General features: G+C 43.7%; 1 protein-coding gene across 1 annotated transcript in view; it reads left to right on the top strand.

The window, feature by feature from the left end:
- The window catches only part of LOC124596093 (EF-hand calcium-binding domain-containing protein 1), a 107,457-nt gene that overhangs the window by 54,111 nt on the left and 37,196 nt on the right, over positions 1 to 16,150 (top strand). The window contains exon 4 of the mRNA XM_047135092.1: positions 3,411 to 3,664. Coding sequence (XP_046991048.1) covers positions 3,411 to 3,664 — 254 coding nt within the window. The remainder of the gene's footprint in view (positions 1 to 3,410; positions 3,665 to 16,150) is intronic.

Genomic DNA, 16,150 nt, shown 5'->3' with positions numbered 1-16,150 from the left:
TTTCAATTCTCATTCATAACTCTACAACAATTGTAAGGTGTCAGGCAAATCCAACACCTTCCATGAAAACCCTGACGTGATAGCAAATCCGGCAGTATGTCACATAGCTCCGAATAAATCCTGACATTAAATTAACCAAAGTAATACGATCAACGAGTGATCAAATGGAATACCACAGACTAACACAAGAACGCCTAAATGCATGTCATACCTTCCCACCGTGAAACAGACGCAGTTCCGAGGGAAGAAACGAGAACAGAAGCTGAGAGCAGAGTCGTGTAGGCTAGGAGGCTCTACAATAAGGGACGGACACCCACTTCGCCAGCCGACCGCGAGGACCACCCCCAGGCCATGTTAAAAGATAGAGCCCTCCAGAAGAACAGTATAGATCTTACGATAACACTAAAAGGACCACACCAGCTGAAGGTTTTAGCGTGAGACTATACGCGTCTCTGTTTTGTTGCAAATGTTAAAAACATTGCCCCACCATGAAAAGTATAACGTTTCTCATTGGATAGACAGAATTTTTATAGACGGAGCTTAAGGTTAACATTGAGACCCTGATTGGTCAGTTGAAAACACAGCCAGATACCTTTTTTTTTAAAACCAACTTCGGTAAATTGTAGTAAGGAGAAGTTAGGAGGGAACTGCTTCCGAGACGGCGAGGTGTGTGGAGCTTCGCCGCCCGCTGCCCCCTGACGCTGCCTAAACGCCGACAAGGTAATGAACGAATGCAGTGCCGCCATAAGGCTTCACTCAGAACTGCAGAAGTCTCATCTGTTACATCCCCTTTTTACGTAATACTAGGGTCGATCGTCAATTAAACTTCGTGGTATTCACATTTGCTACTAGAAGTTAAAATCTGAAACGTGATGATTTTCCTGGTATATAATTATTGAGAAGCCGCATCAGCCACTGTAATTTACGACAAGTTAAATAAGTAATTAAAGATAATTGAGGGTCACTGTAGACCATTTTGATAGTTTTCTCTTTTATGAAACTTAACTTAAATCTAGATTATAGATGTGATATGGCATAGGTCATCCTTCGATCCATTGTAGAACTTGGAAACCCATTCAGGGAATATTCGTTCACATTTTTGTTGAACGCAGTTGGTTTTTATCAACCTGTATTAAAATATTTCCTTTTATCAATAGTGCAATTTATAAACAATGTTCTGTGAGTATAATAAAATTTCCAATGGTAAACTTAACTGCTTTTTCGACGTTATTTTACCAGCTAACTAAAAATAGGAAAGCCTTGAACCCCTTCCACTAAATTTAGTTAGTATTAAGATTCTTGTACAGGGAGTGCAGTGGAGCTGACGCTGAAATCATTAAGTATTTGATTATATCATCGCTAGTCTCACAGAACTCTTCTGAACTCTACATCTCATGTGTGGTCTGGCGTCTCCTTACCAGCAACAGATCCCAGGTTCAAACTAGTCAATTCCCTAAAAAACACGCTCATAGCGTCGTTGCGCGAAAGTGCTCGGGAGATACCAGGCAGAATGTTAGACAATTCTGTACTTGTTTTTTTGAATTTTTTCATGGTTCGAATTTAACTGTTAAATTAGGCATTAATAATTTAATGGGAAGAGAACTATCTCTAATACCGACTAAGCATTAAAAGTATTCAGAATGTGTTGTGAGCACAACAGATAATGTTTCGCCTACTAACACAGTTCAACAAATCTATAGCTGAAAGATTATCGTGGCGTTCTGTTTATAATTTTTCAGTCTCTCTTTTTCACAACTGACTATGGTTTCATGCGGAACATTAGTTTGCCCCGTTTCTGAGAAACATTTTTTACTCGAATTTAGCGCGTGGTTTTGTCTTCACGTATACTCTATGTTCTTTGACTGGGCCTACAAATACCTCATAATCTGCCTTTCTTTCGCTTATAGTTGATCTGACAGTATTTTATTGCTTACTTTGAAGCAATCTGCTGAACGCAGAGATTCTGATCGAATAACTATACAGCAGTATTTCAGTATGGCATTGACGGACATTCGCCGTTTGTTATAAACATTTTTGGTTAGGTGATACATGATTTCTAACTTGGAGATGCGTGACTTAAAGACTCCTTTGTCACTGATGGGAAGTTATCAGCATGCTGAGATACCTGAGATACTTACTGACAGTTCGGAAAGTCCTTTTTTTGCCTTTCTAAAATCACTCAAGAGTACGACTGAGCTGATTCCTTCCATTAAACGGCTGCCGGATGCCTTGTCTTCCCTTATCACAAATGAACTAATGTCAAACATTTATACTGTTCGGGCAGCGCAGAAAGACTGACTCTCATGATGCGTTTCACAGTTGAAGACCACGTATCTCTGGGATCCGTAACCACTGTAAGTATAATGAAGAAAGACGCCGTCTGGGTTGCATTATACTTTCTTGTTCGGATAACTGATTTCGACGCGTAATATAGGTCACCTTCAGACCCATATATACAGGGTGTTACGAAAAGGTACGGCTAAACTTTCAGGAAACATTCCTCACACACAAATAAAGAAATGTTATGTGAACACGTGTCCGGAAACGCTTACTTTCCATGTTAGAGCTCTTTTATTACTTCTCTTCAAATCACATTAATCATGGAATGGAAACACACAGCAACAGAACGTACCAGCGTGACTTCAAACACTTTGTTACAGGAAATGTTCAAAATGTCCTCCATTAGCGAGGATACATGCATCCACCCTCCGTCGCATGGAATCCCTAATGCGCTGATGCAGCCCTGGAGAATGGCGTATTTATGACAGCCGTCCACAATACGAGCACGAAGAATCTCTACATTTGGTACCGGGGTAGCGTACACAAGAGCTTTCAAATGCCCCCATAAATGAAAGTCAAGAGGGTTGAGGTCAGGAGAGCGTGGAGGCCATGGAATTGGTCCGCCTCTACCAATCCATCGGTCACCGAATCTGTTGTTGAGAAGAGTAGGAACACTTCGACTGAAATGTGCAGGAGCTCCGTCGTGCTTGAACCACATGTTGTGTCGTACTTGTAAAGGCCCATGTTCTAGCAGCACAGGTAGAGTATCCCGTACGAAATCATGGCGGTGAATCGAGTAAGTACAGTACATACCGACGAAACCAAAATGAGCTCTAACATGGAAATTAAGCGTTTCCGGACACATGTCCACATAACATCTTTTCTTTATTTGTGTGTGAGGCATGTTTCCTGAAAATTTGGCCGTACCTTTTTGTAACACCCTGTATGTTACTGATAAGTGCAGCTTGTCATCAGGACGAAGACGCAGAGAATTTAATTATCTTGAAGAAAAACATAGCAAGTGACCGGAGAGTGTGTTTCTTCACTATCGTGGTACGTTTTTGGCTACGAGTAGTTGTCAGTTATCTGGTGAAAGAGAAAGCGATAGAGAGACGGACGCGCCGTTGCAGGGACTGGACCGCGTGGTGTTCCGCGAGCTGCTGCACAACACGTTCGACCTGGTGACGGAGGAGGTGCTGATGGACCGCGTCTTCTGCGCCTTCGACCGCTGCAACGACGGCGTGGTGCGGCTCGAGGAGTGGGTGCAGGGGCTGTCCGTCTTCCTGCGGGGTACGCGCGAGCAGCGGACCGCCTTCTGCTTCCTCGTCTACGACCTCAACAGCGACGGCTACATCACGCGCGACGAGATGTTCCACCTGCTCAGGTCAGTCAATAACAGTGCAGGAGAGGCTTACCACTGACTTAAGTAACGTAGCAGTCGGAGGTGGTCCCTTCATGCCACCCCCAGAATCATGTGAGCAGACCAGCTCGACGTAACAATTTCAACGACATACACTACAGGCCAATAAAACTGCTACACCAAAAAGAAATACAGATGATAAACGGGTATTCATTGGACAAATATATTATACTAGAACTGAAATGTGATTACATTTTCACGCAATTTGGGTACAGAGATCCTGAGAAATCAGTACCCAGAACAACCACCTCTGGCCGTAATTACGGCCTTGATACGCCTGGGCATTGAGTCAAACAGAGCTTGGATGGCGGGTGTACAGGTACAGCTGCCCATGCAGCGTCAACACGATACCACAGTTCAGCATCAGTAGTGACTGGCGTATTGCGACGAGTCAGTAGCTCGGCCACCACTGACCAGACGTTTTCAATTGGTGAGAGATCTGGAGAATGTGCTGGCCAAGGCAGCAGTCGAACATTTTCTATATCCAGAAAGGCCCATACAGGACCTGCAACATGCGGTCGTGTATTATCCTGCCGAAATGTAGGGTTTCGCAGGGAATGAAGGGTAGAGCCACAGGTCGTAACACATCTGAAATGTAACGTCCACTGTTCAAAGAGCCGTCAATGGGAACAAGAGTTTACCGAGACGTGTAACCAATGGCACCCCATACCACCAAGCCGGGTGATACGCCAGTATGGCGATGACGAATACACGCTTCCAATGTGCGTTCACCGCGATGTCGCCAACCACGGATGCGACGATCATGATGCTGGATTCATCCGAAAAAATGACGTTTTGCCATTCGTGCACCCAGGTTCGTCGTTGAGTACACCATCGCAGGCTCTCCTGTCTCTGATGCAGCGTCAAGGGTAACGGCAACCATGGTCTCCGAGCTGATAGTCCATGCTGCTGCAAACGTCGTCGAACTGTTCGTGCAGATGGTTGTTGTCTTGCAAACGTACCCATCTGTTGACTCAGGGATCGAGACGTGGCTGCACGATCCGTTACAGCCATGCGGATAAGATGCCTGTCATCTCTTCTGCTAGTGATACGAGGCCGTTGGGATCCAGTGCGGCGTTCCCTGTTACCTTCCTGAACCCACCGATTCCATATTCTGCTAACAGTCATTGGTTCTCGACCAACGCGAGCAGCAACGTCGCGATACGATAAACCGCAATCCCGACAGACTACAATCCGAGCTTTATCAATGTCGGCAACGTGATGGTACGCATTTCTCCTCCTTACACGAGGCATCACAACAACGTTTCACCAGGCAACGCCGGTCAACTGCTGTTTGTGTATGAGAAATCGATGGAAAATTTTGTGATGTCAGCACGTTGTAGGTGTCGCCACCGGTGCCAACCTTGTGTGAATGCTCTGAAATGCTAATCATTTGCATATCACAGCATCTTCTTCCTGTCGGTTAAATTTCGCCTCTGTAGCACGTCATCTTCGTGGTGTAGCAATTTTAATGGCCAGTAGTGTAGTTATAAAACCGCCATCGTAGTGTTATAAAAAGCGCTAGGCAGTTGCTCTGAGCCCTTCTCGATCGACGTCGTCACGGCAACATACACTATTTGATCAAAAATATCCGGACACTCCTACGTAATGCGGAATTTACCACTATGTGTCACGAGAACTAGACCAGTCACTATACAAGGAGGCGCGAAGTACTGTGCTGTCATTAGTGAAACAACAATGGGTCTTCCAGGAGAACTCAGCGTTCTGGGACATGGACTAGTCATCTGATGTCATCTGAGTGACAATTCCATCAGGGACATTTCAACTATTCTCAAGCTGCCCAGCTCGACTGCTGTTGACGTGATTGTGAAGTCGAGAAACCAAAGACCAGCCACAGTTAAACCAAGAACAGGCAGCTCTTATGTACCGATGGATATGGAGCGTCGAACATTGCAACGATCAGGCAGGTTCTCATAAGCCACACATTTCTCAGTAAGCGACGCATGAGTGGTGTATTGATCCACTACAGAGTAGCCTGCGGCTGAACGAGTTATCTGGGGAGATTAATCGCACTATGCCCTGTGGCATACCGATGGAAGGGTTTGAGTTTGGCGAATGCTACGAAATATTTACCTACCAACTGTGAAGTACGGATGAGCTGTTGTTACGGTACGGGAGTGTTTTTCATGGTGAGGATGTGGTCCCCTTATTGCACTTAAGAAAACACGAAATGTGGAAGCGCATGAATGCAAAACACGTAATGTGGAAGCGCATGAATGCATTTCACAGCATTCTTTACTGCATACAGTAGAGAAACAGTTCGGAGACGATGACTCTATTAACCCGACAGTAACGGCCGTCATAAAGCAGCATCCGCGAGGCAATGGTTTGTGTAGAATAACATTCCTGAAATGCACCTGCGTGCTCAGAGTAGCAGCGTGAAAGCAATGGAACGCCTTTGGGACGTGTTAGAACGTCGATTTTGCTCCTGACCCAAGTGTCCAAAGTGGCTTCCTTCTCTGGTTTTGGCTGGTGAGGAAGAAGGGGCTGCCATTCCTCCACAAACATTCAGACTCTCATGGAACGTGTCCTCAGCAGAGATGAAGCCGTCATAAAGACGAAGATTGGACACACATCCCATATTAATATCCGCTAGTAAGTGTCCAGATACTTTTGATCAGATAATCTATCAGCACATTTCCCAAAAGATGAGTGCTTCTCGTTATTGCATTCCCTGGAAAATAATATTGCCTGTCAGTTCTGGTTAAACTCTTGTTTGCCGGCCACTGTGGCGCAGAGGTTCTAGGCGCTTCAGTCCGGAACCACGCTGCTGCTACAGTTGCAGATTCGAATCCTGCCTCGGGCATGTATGTGTGTGATGTCCTTAGGTTAGTTAGGTTTAATTAGTTCTAAGTCTAGGGGACTGATGACCTCAGAAGTTAAGTCCCATAGTGCTTAATGCCATTTGAACTATTTGAAACTCTTGATTCACTACTTTTTGGAGTGACTTGCAGTAGAACACCAATGTGTCTTTCTAAGTTTTCTGTATATGTTTGTGTGTGTGCTCGAATGTATAGTTCCATTTAATTACAAGGCATCCTTTACTCACGGCTAGGCGCTGACTTCAGTCACGGTTCTGGTAGGCCTATTACAACTATATTCTCACTGCTAAAGATACCAGTAAATTCGTATTATTCGTTTCTCTCTAGTAAATACTTTTTCTTGTTATGCTGAATAACGGTGCCAGAAAGGAGAAAGGAAAGTCCCTGCCATTAAAGTTGCTGGTCAAAAAGGCAAGTAGGCAAAGAAGACCGAATTTCTACTCTGATTCTGGCAAGTTCGGTAACGTAGTTTTCTGCTCCCTAAGGGGCTGACTGTGATGCGCCACCAAACCATCGCGATGCTTAATTTCGGTGACCGCCCTCGAACTCCGCCATCAGGGTGGCTGATATCGGTGTTTGTTTCCATATACCCGTCACAACTCCCGATGGAATCAGAAAATTATTACCTCCATGTCGTTGTTCCTGGATCACGCTAAATGTGTTTTCTAACAAGACACTGAAAAGACTAACCTTATTGTACCGTACAGTCAAATTCGCAACACTAAAGTAAATTTCGAACATAAATATCAACCTTTAGAACACATAGATTCACATTTGCCTCGTAAATGAAATGTAGAATGAGTCGGTTCTTAATTGCAAAAAAGGAACAGCTGATATTTGTTGATTACGGCGCCATCTGCCATGAATGGGAAGCTATGGTTTGAGGAAACCGTACGCAATTTTCAGCGCAGAATCTGAATCCATACAGATTACAGAAATGGATGTATGTTTGCATCTACATCTACGTGATTACTCTGATATTCACAATAAAGTGCCTGGCAGAGGGTTCAATGAACCACCTTCAAACTGTCTCTCTACCGTTCCACTCTCCAACGGCAGGCTGGAAAAACGAGCACTTAAATTTTTCTGTGCGAGCCCTGATTTTTCTTGTTCTATGTGGTGATCATTTCTCCCTATGTAGGTGGGTACCAACAGAGTGTTTTCGCAATCAGAGGAGAAAACTGGTGATTGAAATTTCTTGAGAAGACCCCTTCGCAACGAAAAACGCCTTTGTTTTAATGATTGCCACTCCAATTCACGTATGATGTCAGTGATACTATCTCCCCTATTTCGCGATAATACAAAATAAGCCGCCCTTCTTTGAACTTTTTCACTATCATCCGTCAGTCCCACCTGAGACGGATCCCACACCGCACAGCAATACTCCAGAATAGGGCGGACAAGCGTGGTGTAAGCAGTCTGTTTAGTAGACCTGTTGCACCTTCTAAGTGTTCTGCCAATGAATCGCAGTCTTTGGTTGGCTCTACCCACGACATTATCTATGTGATCGTTCCAATTTAGGGTATTTGTAATTGTATTCCCTAAGTACTGAATTTACAACCTTCAGATTTGTGTGACTTATCGCGTAATCGAAATTTAGCGGATTTCTTTTAGTACTCATGTGAATAACTTCACACTTTTCTTTCTTCAGGTTCAATTTCCTACTTTCGCACCATACAGATATCTTGTCTAAATCATTTTGCAATTAGTTTTGGTCATCTGATGACTTTACAAGGCGGTAAATTATAGAATCATGTACGTATGTGTGTATGTTCTACATCGTCTCCAAAGCAACTGGACCTATTTCAAACAAACTTGTACATATATTCCTTACTGTCAGAAAAAAATCGCTGTGGAGGTAAGAACCGTCTATCTACCATAGTTCAGGAGACATGATATCAAACAATTAGATGCGTGGAAAGTGCCGAATCACACTTGACGTTTAAATGTATCACTTCTGTGTTAGTAACTCGTATGTAAATTGAAGGTGGAGAGGGAGAAAGGAAACGAAAGGGAAGGAGTTACCGATTTCAGCTGCATTGGGACTTTATGCGGCATGAGCGGCGACGAGTGAAAAACCCGGAATCCCCTGCTTACTAGACAGTTGCGTTAATCGCTACGCCACCCGGACACAGTGTTTTCACAACTGCTCGGGCTATCTCTGCATGCCTCCTGGCCGACCCACACTCCCACCTAGCGTCACCTATCCGCAGTCTCCACCCATGTCGTCCCTGCTCGCTGCTTTGAGATTCCAACAAGAGGTCGAACGCAATTGGCGTATTCACATTGCAGGTGGTAGATCCATTGCCCATCGAGGCGAATCAGTCATATGAACGCTTGGTGTCTGTTCTTTCTGACAAGCCCGACACAAATGTATCATTGTACGGCACGTAGTTCCAGAGATTGTTGTTGTTGTGGTATTCAGTCCCGAGACTGGTTTGATGCAGCTCTCCATGCTACTCTATCCTGTGCAAGCTTCTTCATCTCCCAGTACCTACTGCAACTTACATCCTTCAGAATCTGCTTAGTGTACTCATCTCTTGGTCTCCCTATACGATTTTTGCCCTCCATGCTGCCCTCCAATACTAAATTGGTGATCCCTTGATGCCTCAGAACATGTCCTACCAACCGATTCCTTCTTCTAGTCAAGTTGTGTCACAAATTTCTCTTCTCGCCAATTCTCTTCAATACCTCGTCATTAGTTATATGATCTACCCATCTAATCTTCAGCATTCTTCTGTAGCACCACATTTCGAAAGCTTATATTCTCTTGCCGGCCGAAGTGGCCGTGCGGTTAAAGGCGCTGCAGTCTGGAACCGCAAGACCGCTACGGTAGCAGGTTCGAATCCTGCCTCGGGCATGGATGTTTGTGATGTCCTTAGGTTAGTTAGGTTTAACTAGTTCTAAGTTCTACGGGACTAATGACCTCAGCAGTTGAGTCCCATAGTGCTCAGAGCCAGCCATTCTCTTCTTGTCCAAACTATTTATCGTCCATGATTCACTTCCAGACATGGCTACACTCCATACAAATACTTTCAGAAACGACTTCCTTACTCTTAAATCGATACTCGATGTTAACAAATTTCTCTTCTTCAGAAACGCTTTCCTTGCCATTGCCAGTCTACATTTTATATCCTCTCTACTTCGAGCATCATTAGTTTGCTCCCCAAATAGCAAAACTCCTTTACTACTTTAAGTGTCTCATTTCCTTATCTAATTTCCTCAGCTTCACCCCGCTTCATTCGACTACATTCCATTATCTTCGTTTTGCTTTTGTTGGTGTTCATCTTATATCCTTCTTTCAAGACACTGTCCATTCCGTTCAACTGCTCTTCGAAATCCTTTGCTGTCTCTGACAGAATTACAATGTCATCGCCAAACCTCAAAGATATTACTTCTTCTCCACGGATTTGAAAACCTACTCCGAATTTTTCTTTTGTTTCCTTCACTGCTTGCTCAATATACAGATTGAATAACATCGGGGAGATACTACAACCCTGTCTCACTCCCTTCCCAACCACTGCTTCCCTGCCGTCTGGTTTCTGTATAATCACTTAATCTTTGTCATAACTTTTTATAAAAGATCAGTCTTGTGTTGATACATTAATCATCCGTCAATAATTGACTACAATAATGAAAGGGCCGCCCTTTCATTAAATTATTTCAGCTTTGAAATTCATTTAGACTCTGATAAAGGCGATAACCTCTGATGCAGGCTAACAACAACCACCACTGTCAAAGGGCAAACTCAAATTAGCAGATGCATGGCCCACGTGGACAAGTGGAAGACTTACTAGTGAAAGTGATTGCTCTCAGGGCGTAAACTCATAATCGTCTGTAGCCTTTTAGATCATACCGCAAGACCAGTGCAGATTCGCAAGCTTCCAGTCAAGATGTTCAAGCAGTAACACTTTTCATTTCCACCAGAGTATATAGAGTTTTGGATGGTCTTCACTACCTTGCTCACGTTCTGAATTATCATCTCTGCCAAGTAGATTTTTTATGTTTACGTTACGAACTGTACTAACGGGACATGAGCAGACTTCTGTAATCGGCATACGGTGATGTATCTTTAGCGGGCAGACGATATGTTGACACGCGACGCGCGTCTAAGACAGGGTTCTGCGCGACGCGGCGGCGGCAGGCAGCAAAGCCGTGCAGCGATGGCGCCTGGCGATAGGGCGCCGGCGGCGACGGCGTCGGCCTGGCGGAGCAGAGCCCTCTATCTCCGCAAAGTAGTGGGCGGGCCGCGGATGCGACTCGGGCGGGTCGACGCTCCGCTCCTCCGTGCGCCCAATTGCTTCCCGGCGTCGGAATTTATGGACGGCAGTAAGGCCGAACGAACTCTCCACGCGGAACCTCAGCGGAATGGGCTTCTCAAAAGCGAACTTCCTACAGCCCTGCCCTACCAATGCTTATGTGCACGTGCAGAACGTTGTCGGCAAGAGCAGCTAGTTCTCATATACGATGGTAGCTCTGGCATCTAAGGAAGAGAAGGGATGTTAAAGCAGGCAGCGTTAACATGGGAAAGAGGAAATTTCTCAGCCTGTCACGAAGACAACGTCGATATCGATGAAAGTATGATTATTTATGTTGATAGGTGTAGCGCAATTTCATAAGGCAAGCGTCAGATTGTGTGCTGGGGAACTTAAAGCGAAGGTATACAATATGTGAAAAAGAGAGCAGAAAGAGCCGCGGTGGGTAGAAGGTAGGAGGGTATTGTAGCAGGATAGTCTTCTGCGAGATGTTGCTGCACATCTGAAATTACTTCACACGCAACAAGAAAGATTGTTCAGATTGTTTTAACTTGAGACAACTAAATATCTCGAAAACGACGCATCCTACGAAAAAAAAGTTCTTAGTGAAAAGTTTATATTAGCAAAGGAGATATCCTCCATTTTTATTGCATAGAAGTTGACAAACCCGGCGCTGCCCGGGTATTCATTTTGCCGATTGTCTACTAGAAACGAAAAAAAACTGTGTTTGTATTGTAGTACCAAAAGATTCATTTTCATGTATTCGTGACAACACGTTTGAAATTATGAAACAATCGTTCAAATGGTTCAAATGGCTCTGAGCACTATGGGACTTAACTACTGTGGTCATCAGTCCCCTAGAACTAGAACTACTTAAACCTAACTAACCTAAGAACATCACACACATTCATGCCCGAGGCAGGATTCGAACCTGCGACCGTAGCGGTCACGCGGTTCCAGACTGTAGCGCCTATAACCGCACGGGTACTCCGCCCGGCGAAACAATCGTACAAAGAAATACGCATAATGTACAGATCTATAAGCACGGTATCCCTGACATAGTCTGTACGCTGGGCGCAGCTGCTACGCATATCTGCAACGTGATGTAAGATTTTGTAGCGTCTCTACGGCAACGCCTCTTCATAGCTCTATAAACGACTCTTGTTTTCGCACACAGCCGTTTACGCTTCGCAGTTGAAAGCTATCAAAAGCGCTGCCAGGGATTTCCTTAAGTTGACTCGACCGTAGGAGTGTCTTTGTAGTGAAGAAAAAATACATTAAAACTTCATGCACGAAGCGGCAATTTTTCACGCATCTCGGTGTTTATGGCGTCATATCTCAAACTATGTGCCGTACAATGGTTCATTTGTGTCGGACATGAATTTTTCAGACACCTTGGTGTTTACGACGAGAATTAAGTAGGTAAAAAGACGAGGGCTAGTAGAAATCCTTGGGTAACAGAAGAAATATTGAATTTAATTGATGAAAGGAGAAAATATAAAAAATCAGTAAATGAAGCAGGCAAAAAGGAATACAAACGTCTCAAAAATGAGATCGACAGGAAGTGCAAAATGGCTAAGCAGGGATGGCTAGAGGACAAATGTAAGGATGTAGAGGCATATACCACTAGGGGAAAGATAGGTACTGCCTACAGGAAAATTAAAGAGACCTTTGGAGAGAAGAGAACCACTTGTATGAATATCAAGAGCTCAGATGGCAACCCAGTTCTAAGCAAACAAGGGAAGGCAGAAAGGTGGAAGGAGTGTATAGAGCGTTTATACAAGGGCGATGTACTTGAGGACAATATAATGGAAATGGAAGAGGATATAGATGAAGATGAAATGGGAGATAACATACTGCATGAAGAGTTTGACAGAGCACTGAAAGACCTGAGTCGAAACAAGGCCCCGGGAGTAGACAACGTTCCATTAGAACTACTGATGGCCTTGGGAGAACGTCATGACAAAACTCTACCATCTGGTGAGCAAGATGTATGAGACAAGCGAAATACCCTCAGACTTCAAGTAGAATATAATAATTCTAATCCCAAAGAAAGCAGGTGTTGACAGATGTGAAAATTATCGAACTAGCAGTTTAATAAGTCACGGCTGCAAAATACTAACGCGAATTCTTTATAGACGAATGGGGAAACTGGTAGAAGCCGACCTCGGGGAAGATCAGTTTGGATTCCGTAAAAATACTGGAACACGTGAGGCAATACTGACCCTACGACTTATCTTAGAAGATAGATTAAGGAAAGGAAAACCTACTTACGTTTGGTATAAAAGGGCATATGTTTGTGGAACCTCTTCTCCTGACGGCGGCACAGTGGTTTGCGCGCTACTATGGTTCAAATGGCTCTGAGCACTATGGGACTTAACATCTATGGTCATCAGTCCCCTAGAAGTTAGAACTACTTAAACCTAACTAACCTAAGGACATCACACAACACCCAGTCATCACGAGGCAGAGAAAATCCCTGACCCCGTCGGGAATCGAACCCGGGAATCCGGGCGCGGGAAGCGAGAACGCTACCGCACGACCACGAGCTGCGGACTGCGCGCTACTATCTTGATACTTTTTGATCACGTCTCCTACGTGTTGAGTGGTTGAATTTCTCTTAGAAGTTTCTTTCAAACGCCACAGAGAAGAGTCTATTGTTTCTTTATAAAAGAAAGTCGGTTTCGTAAGAACGTTCGACAGTCAGTACTTCGGTTGGTGTTCTGCTACGCAGTTCCTTCAATCGTAAAGCTTTTTGTTGTGTGGCTCCAATAATTCAACACATTTATCATGAGAACATCAATAGATTCTACCCCTATAATCAATAATTTTAAGCCTCCATTTTAATATTTCATGTATAGGATTTGATGTGAGTTTTTCATTATTTAGCATGTTTGCACAAAAGCCAGACAGTTATTTCTATCGTCAGTGTAGGGAATCTGCGGGCCATGTATCATGTGTTTCGGAGAGCTTCATTATGTATGCATTGTTGTCTTTGCAACATATTCAGATTTCCGTAGTTCTCCAATTCATAACTAAGAGGCTGGAATAAATTTCTAGATGAGAGATAAAAATAAAAAAATCGTGGCGCTTTAGAGGTACCCGAAAGACTCAGTAGAATGCAGCACTTGTCAGAAAAGTTGGTAGCTTCGTGAAGAATCTACATCTACCGGCACTGGCATTCAAAAACTGTTTACCTTCCAGTTATGAGCAAAGCATTGGTATGACGCGAATTCGCGACACTCGCCATTACGGGGTTAAAATGATTGTATTTTTTCTTCCTTGTTATTTCATCTCCCTCACCCCACATGGGCGGGGAGTTATCTGTCAACGATTGCAATTCACTGCAGTTCAGCCAAAAATTTAAAGCATAGTAAAAAATTGTAATGGCGTTATAAAAATGAATGTTTCCACAAAATAAAATACAGGTGGACAGCTGTGCTAAGATGATTTGTTGTGTGATTAAGATATATAAACAGATGAATGAAAAAGAGGGGTAGAGGTATGAAGGAATTTTTAGCGTTTTGCGTTGTGCATAGGAATGGGTTTTTGTTGGTAGATGTTTGATGGAAGCATTTGGGAGAGTGAAGAATGATGCAGTTCCGAACCAAGCCTCAAGAGGTCTGTGGAGGGGAGGGGCGATGAAGGGAGCCCTGACAAGGGGGGAAGGGATAGACTGTTCTAGATCTAATAAGACGGGTATATTTTAGGGCGGATTTCACGGTCGGGTAAGGGGAAGCGATTAAAGTATCTTTGGGAGAGGGTGTAGAGAGAGAGAGAGGTGTAGAGTTGGGGGAATGTGGTGGTACAAGTGCGGCAGAGTGCCAGGATAAGAGAGCAGAAGGATGGTTAGCACCGAGTTTGTGGGTAACGAATGATATTCGGAGGTGTTCAAGATGGAAGAGTAGGGTGGGGAATTTTGTAAGTTGGTAGAGGATGCGGCAAGGGGAGGGTAAGCGGATCCGAAAGACGGCTCGGAGTGCGTGGCGCTCTAAGATCTGTAGAAAGAGGGAGGAGCAGAAATCCATGCGACATTGGCATAGCAGAACATAGGTTGTGTAAGGGATTTGTAGGTGTGCAGTAGTCCGAAGTATTTTAGTCTGTTAGTTAATTGGATAGGATGGTCGTAGATGGTAGGGTAAAAGCTGTGGGGGCGGAAGTCTCGGGTGGTACGTCCTATAATTGTTTCTTGGTATTTGGTAGTGTTGATTTTGAGGAACCGTTGTTTGTTCCAGGAGGTAAACTGATTGAGAGGGATTTCTGGAGGGTAGGGCAGAGGACTGTGAATAGTTTTATAGCGCTAGATGGCTCTCTCCGTTCGGTAGTGGTAATTAACTTTGAGAAATCCGCTTCATTTGTGCTGACATTCATTTACACCAAGAACAATTTCGTGATTTTAAAATCCTATCTTCAGTTGTATGAAATTATAGTATTTGGTAATACATAACAAACATGTTATGTTTTAGCAGAGTGTTATGCATGACCAAATAATAGAATTTAGATGGGATTTTAAACTCTCGAAAGCAGTCGTGGTTAGTACAACTGAACGGGCTCTCTCTAAACTAATTATCACGTCTCACAGTTGAGGACGCCATAAATTCCAAATCTTATGCCATCTGCTAGTGTTACGTCTTGATAAAGGTAACAGATATGTCATTGAGCATTAAAATTGCAAAACCGTGAAGGCGGTGTTCAATAAACGTCAGACCGGCGTGACATGTACTACATGCTTCGGTATGCAAATTTTTGCATCTCAACGCAACCGCACAAGGTAGGTAGGTATAAATAATGACAACTAAGATTTGCATGCATAGAGCAGATTACACAACCTGTTTGTCACAGAGAAATTGCATTTGAATGTTATTTCTTTATGAGGCGATTGTGTAAAAAGGGGAAACGTCTACCAGCATATTTCAGAATTCGACATCGGCAGCATCGTGGCTTATTGAGACTATGCTTTATCATTCCATCATATTGTTATCAAACCTCTCCTTCCAAAAATTAAAACTCTCCAGAGAAAAAATTAAAATACTTTTTCGAAGCAACTAAGCTCTTCTTGCAGAAAAAACAAAGTTCTCCCTCGTTAAATTAAGATTCTTCTTCGTTGCAAAATTTTGAACTACCCTTCAGAAGGAAAACCTCCTTTAGATAAAAAACTAATCTCTATCTCTTTAAAAAAAATTGTCGAAGAAACTTATGTCTTTCTCTGAGAAAATCAAACTACATGAAATGTAATCGTAGTAGCGAATATGGGCAAGCATCAGCTGTATAATGAAATGACGACAATGAAAGTTTTTGCCGGACCGGAACTCGAAGCTGGATCTCCCATTAATCGTAAGCGGTCGCCGTAC

This window comes from Schistocerca americana, chromosome 1 (genome assembly GCF_021461395.2).
Source record: "Schistocerca americana isolate TAMUIC-IGC-003095 chromosome 1, iqSchAmer2.1, whole genome shotgun sequence".
Lineage (NCBI taxonomy): Eukaryota > Metazoa > Arthropoda > Insecta > Orthoptera > Acrididae > Schistocerca > Schistocerca americana.
Note: the sequence above shows the minus strand (reverse complement) of the source record. Positions and strands in the feature narration are given on the sequence as shown.